Source organism: Electrona antarctica (genome assembly GCF_951216825.1).
Source record: "Electrona antarctica genome assembly, contig: scaffold_165, whole genome shotgun sequence".
In the NCBI taxonomy this organism is placed as follows: domain Eukaryota; kingdom Metazoa; phylum Chordata; class Actinopteri; order Myctophiformes; family Myctophidae; genus Electrona; species Electrona antarctica.
The window spans coordinates 32,501-37,500 of record NW_027637220.1 but is presented as its reverse complement, the minus strand read 5'-3'; the positions used below and the strand labels follow the sequence as shown (position 1 = coordinate 37,500).

At 47.6% G+C, this 5,000-nt stretch overlaps 1 protein-coding gene across 1 annotated transcript in view; it reads right to left on the bottom strand.

Annotated features, from left to right (window-relative positions):
* Window positions 1–5,000, bottom strand: part of LOC306919049 (endothelin-converting enzyme-like 1) — a 96,272-nt gene that overhangs the window by 80,328 nt on the left and 10,944 nt on the right. The window contains exons 4-6 of the mRNA XM_079531891.1: window positions 4,807–5,000; window positions 2,105–2,173; window positions 37–147 (exon numbers count right to left, since the gene is read on the bottom strand). The exon at window positions 4,807–5,000 is cut by the window's right edge and continues 73 nt beyond it. Coding sequence (XP_079388017.1) covers window positions 37–147; window positions 2,105–2,173; window positions 4,807–5,000 — 374 coding nt within the window. The remainder of the gene's footprint in view (window positions 1–36; window positions 148–2,104; window positions 2,174–4,806) is intronic.

Sequence of the window (5,000 nt, the reverse complement as noted above, 5' to 3'; positions counted from 1 at the left end):
ACACACACACGCACACGCACACACACACGTACGTACGTTGGCCAAGCGCGTCTCCAGCTGTAAGATCTCTTTGGCGTTCTCGGTGGCGTTGTGAGCTCCCAGCATGCTCAGCAGTCGCTCCATCAACGCCTTGTAGGCAGCCAAGATCTATAGAGCACAGAGAGTCACCATGACATCATCACTAAGGGACGGATCACCATGACATCATCACTAAGGGACGGATCACCATGACATCATCACTAAGGGACGGATCACCATGACATCATCACTAAGGGACGGATCATCATGACATCATCACTAATGGACGGATCATCATGACATCATGACTAAGGGACGGATCATCATGACATCATCACTAAGGGACGGATCATCATGACATCATCACTAAGGGACGGATCACCATGACATCATCACTAAGGGACGGATCATCATGACATCATCACTAAGGGACGGATCATCATGACATCATCACTAAGGGACGGATCATCATGACATCATCACTAAGGGACGGATCATCATGACATCATGACTAAGGGACGGATCATCATGACATCATCACTAAGGGACGGATCATCATGACATCATCACTAAGGGACGGATCACCATGACATCATCACTAAGGGACGGATCACCATGACATCATCACTAAGGGACGGATCATCATGACATCATCACTAAGGGACGGATCATCATGACATCATCACTAAGGGACGGATCATCATGACATCATCACTAAGGGACGGATCACCATGACATCATCACTAAGGGACGGATCATCATGACATCATCACTAAGGGACGGATCATCATGACATCATGACTAAGGGACGGATCCTCATGACATCATCACTAAGGGACGGATCACCATGACATCATCACTAAGGGACGGATCCTCATGACTAGGGATGGAGCTTGTTAATGTTGTATTGATAACGATCACCTTATCGATCAGGCTTATCGAGCCGGGTCCTTATCGAGCATTTGCTATTCTTTTTTGGAAAGACGGGAGACGATAACTTCTGAACAGAACCAGTATCTTTTACTAGAGCCTTCAAATACAGTACTGTTTTCTAACAGACAGAAGGAAATTGACCTTTTTACTTTTGGAAAATAATATTGAAGAAACTGTTTACTGGTTAATATGTGTACCGTCACTTTAAAAGTGTAATTTTGTTTACCTGGACAGCTGGTTGGCAGGTATCGATACACTTTTAGACCCACGTGTTTGTGCTGACACAAACATGTCATTTATTTCTTGAACGCGTCTTGTCTTGATTGTTTATGCTCCATAACAGGCTTGATAAGCCCAAATCTTATTGATAACGGGTACTCAATAAGCTTGTTATCGGACTTTATCGGGTATCGGTTATCGAGCTCCATGCCTAATCATGACATCATCACTACGGGACGGATCATCATGACATCATCACTAAGGGACGGATCACAATCTCAATCAAAATGTCCAGCGGCAATGGTGGTGACGATATAGAGCGTCCAGTCCCGCCCCCTTTGAACGACAGACCCAGGAAATAATTCAAAAAGTATTTATTTAAAGCTCTGTAAGCCTCGAACAAAGCCAATCGTGATAAATCGTAACAAACACATTTTTTTGGGGCCCGAACACACGATTAGAAAGAAGAAAAAAAGGGCAGGTTGCAACACTTGTTTTTGTTGTAGTTCTTCTTTGTAATTATTTGTTCAGCCAAAACATGGTGTTTGTTGTCATGATTTGTCACGATCCCAGTTGGCTTTGTACGAGGCTTTAAACGTCTTTAAATAAATACTTTTTGAAATGTCTACGAAATGTCTATGGGGGAAAATGAACAGGGAATTATTTCCTGGGCCGGTCTTGGAAAGGGGACGGGACTGCGACGCTCTATAGCAGGACACAACAGGAGGACGGACGGACGGACGGACGGACGGACGGACGGACGGACGGACGGACGGACGGACGGACGGACGGACGGACGGACGGACGGACGGACGGACGGACGGACAGACAGACAGACAGACAGACAGACAGACAGACAGACAGACAGACAGACAGACAGACAGACAGACAGACAGACAGACAGACAGACAGACAGACAGAGATTCATGTCTACCTTCACACTGTCCTCATCCTGCCCCAGGTACAGAGATCTCTCAGGAAGAGTGAGGCCCTCTTGATCGATCTAAAAAACACACGCACGCACACACACACACACACACACACACACACACACACACACACACACACACACACACACACACACACACACACACACACACACACACACACACACACACACACACACACACACACACACACACACACACACACACACACAAACACACACACACAATCAATCAATACTCATAGGTGTTGAATTGATGTTGTTCTCTGGTGGGCACACATTACACACTGGCCTGTATCAGATTGCAGACTGCCGCGTCACGACATGATACAAGTGCCTCGATTTAGCCCCGTGGACCCCCATTTGAAGAGATATGCCATGGACCCCCATAAGAGAAGATTTTTATTACGGCTCTAGCAGTGATTCTCAACCCGTTTAATTTCAAGGGCCCCCAGTTTGACATGCATTAGTCTACGGACCCCCATTTAATGGCATTTCTACTTCCGAGACCCCCCAATTTATATTGTAAAATCAATGTTAATTTAACTCTGAGTGTACAAATGCATCCATTTGTACACTCTCAAAGTTACAGTCCCATAAGTGTCCATTTGGTTCCAAACTATAGTATCATTTAGCTGGGGATCCCCTAGAACTCCCTCAAGGACCCCTGGGGGTCCCTGGACCCCACTTTGGGAACCCCTGCTGTAACAGATTGCGCTGCTGCGTGCACGACAGGATAGGAGAGCCTGGACCAGCAGAACAACCACTAACAACCCTCCAGGATTAGAGACAGAGAACCACCACTAACAACCCTCCAGGATTAGAGACAGAGAACAACCACTAACAACCCTCCAGGATTAGAGACAGAGAACCACCACTAACAACCCTCCAGGATTAGAGACAGAGAACCACCACTAACAACCCTCCAGGATTAGAGACAGAGAACAACCACTAACAACCCTCCAGGATTAGAGACAGAGAACAACCACTAACAACCCTCCAGGATTAGAGACAGAGAACAACCACTAACAACCCTCCAGGATTAGAGACAGAGAACCACCACTAACAACCCTCCAGGATTAGAGACAGAGAACCACCACTAACAACCCTCCAGGATTAGAGACAGAGAACAACCACTAACAACCCTCCAGGATTAGAGACAGAGAACCACCACTAACAACCCTCCAGGATTAGAGACAGAGAACCACCACTAACAACCCTCCAGGATTAGAGACAGAGAACAACCACTAACAACCCTCCAGGATTAGAGACAGAGAACAACCACTAACAACCCTCCAGGATTAGAGACAGAGAACAACCACTAACAACCCTCCAGGATTAGAGACAGAGAACAACCACTAACAACCCTCCAGGATTAGAGACAGAGAACCACCACTAACAACCCTCCAGGATTAGAGACAGAGAACAACCACTAACAACCCTCCAGGATTAGAGACAGAGAACAACCACTAACAACCCTCCAGGATTAGAGACAGCGTGTGAGAACAACCACTAACAACCCTCCAGGATTAGAGACAGCGTGTGAGAACAACCACTAACAACCCTCCAGGATTAGAGACAGCGTGTGAGAACAACCACTAACAACCCCCCAGGATTAGAGACAGCGTGTGAACAACCACTAACCTCCTCCAGGATTAGAGACAGCGTGAGAACAACCACTAACAACCCTCCAGGATTAGAGACAGCGTGAGAACAACCACTAACAACCCTCCAGGATTAGAGACAGAGAACCACCACTAACAACCCTCCAGGATTAGAGACAGAGAACCACCACTAACAACCCTCCAGGATTAGAGACAGAGAACCACCACTAACAACCCTCCAGGATTAGAGACAGAGAACCACCACTAACAACCCTCCAGGATTAGAGACAGAGAACAACCCCTAACAACCCTCCAGGATTAGAGACAGAGAACAACCACTAACAACCCTCCAGGATTAGAGACAGAGAACAACCACTAACAACCCTCCAGGATTAGAGACAGAGAACAACCACTAACAACCCTCCAGGATTAGAGACAGCGTGTTAAAGAACAACCACTAACAACCCTCCAGGATTAGAGACAGCGTGTGCAAACAGCAGATATAAATACAGTATACAGAGAGGCCAATGTAAACACAATGCTGGACACTATGCTGCACTGTAGAAAGAATCCAGGAAGCAATCTGATTGGTTGAAACAGCCTTCCAGCCGTGGATTAAACCAGCACCACTCCACACCTAATAAAAACAAAGAATTCAGCTGCTCTGTTCTCCCAGAGGGCTAGCACACTCGATGGCTAGGCTAGCTAGTTTCTTGGGACATTTGCGGTCGTAGTGATCTGTCATTAAAACTTTTTTTAAATAAGCGATTTCCTTAGTTTTAAGGGTAACTGTTGTATAATTGCAATATTACACTCAAGGGTGTGGTTTAACGTGATTATTGCCACTTCAGTGATGCTTGCGGAACTCGACTGCGTCTCGTTCCTGACCCCATCACTGTTGTGGCAATAATCACGTTAAACCACACCCTCAAGTGTAATATTGCTTAAATACGTGTCCTGATGCACACGCAACGCACGCACGCACGCACGTACGCACGCACGCACGCACGCACGCACGCACGCACGCACGCACGCACGCACGCACGCACGCACGCACGCACGCACGCAACGCTCACGCCTTCTCACCCTGATGGCGTTCCTGGAGGAGTTCTTGTCGTCCACGTTGACGGTGAGCGAGAAGAAGACGGTGGTGCTGTACACGCCCTGCGTCCTGTACAGCATCTCGTTGAAGTCTGGCCTCTGGGGGGCGCCCTCGTCCTCCCAGCCGGCCGCTACCCGCGGCGCCCCCGCCAGATCCCAGCCGCCGCAGCTGTCAATCA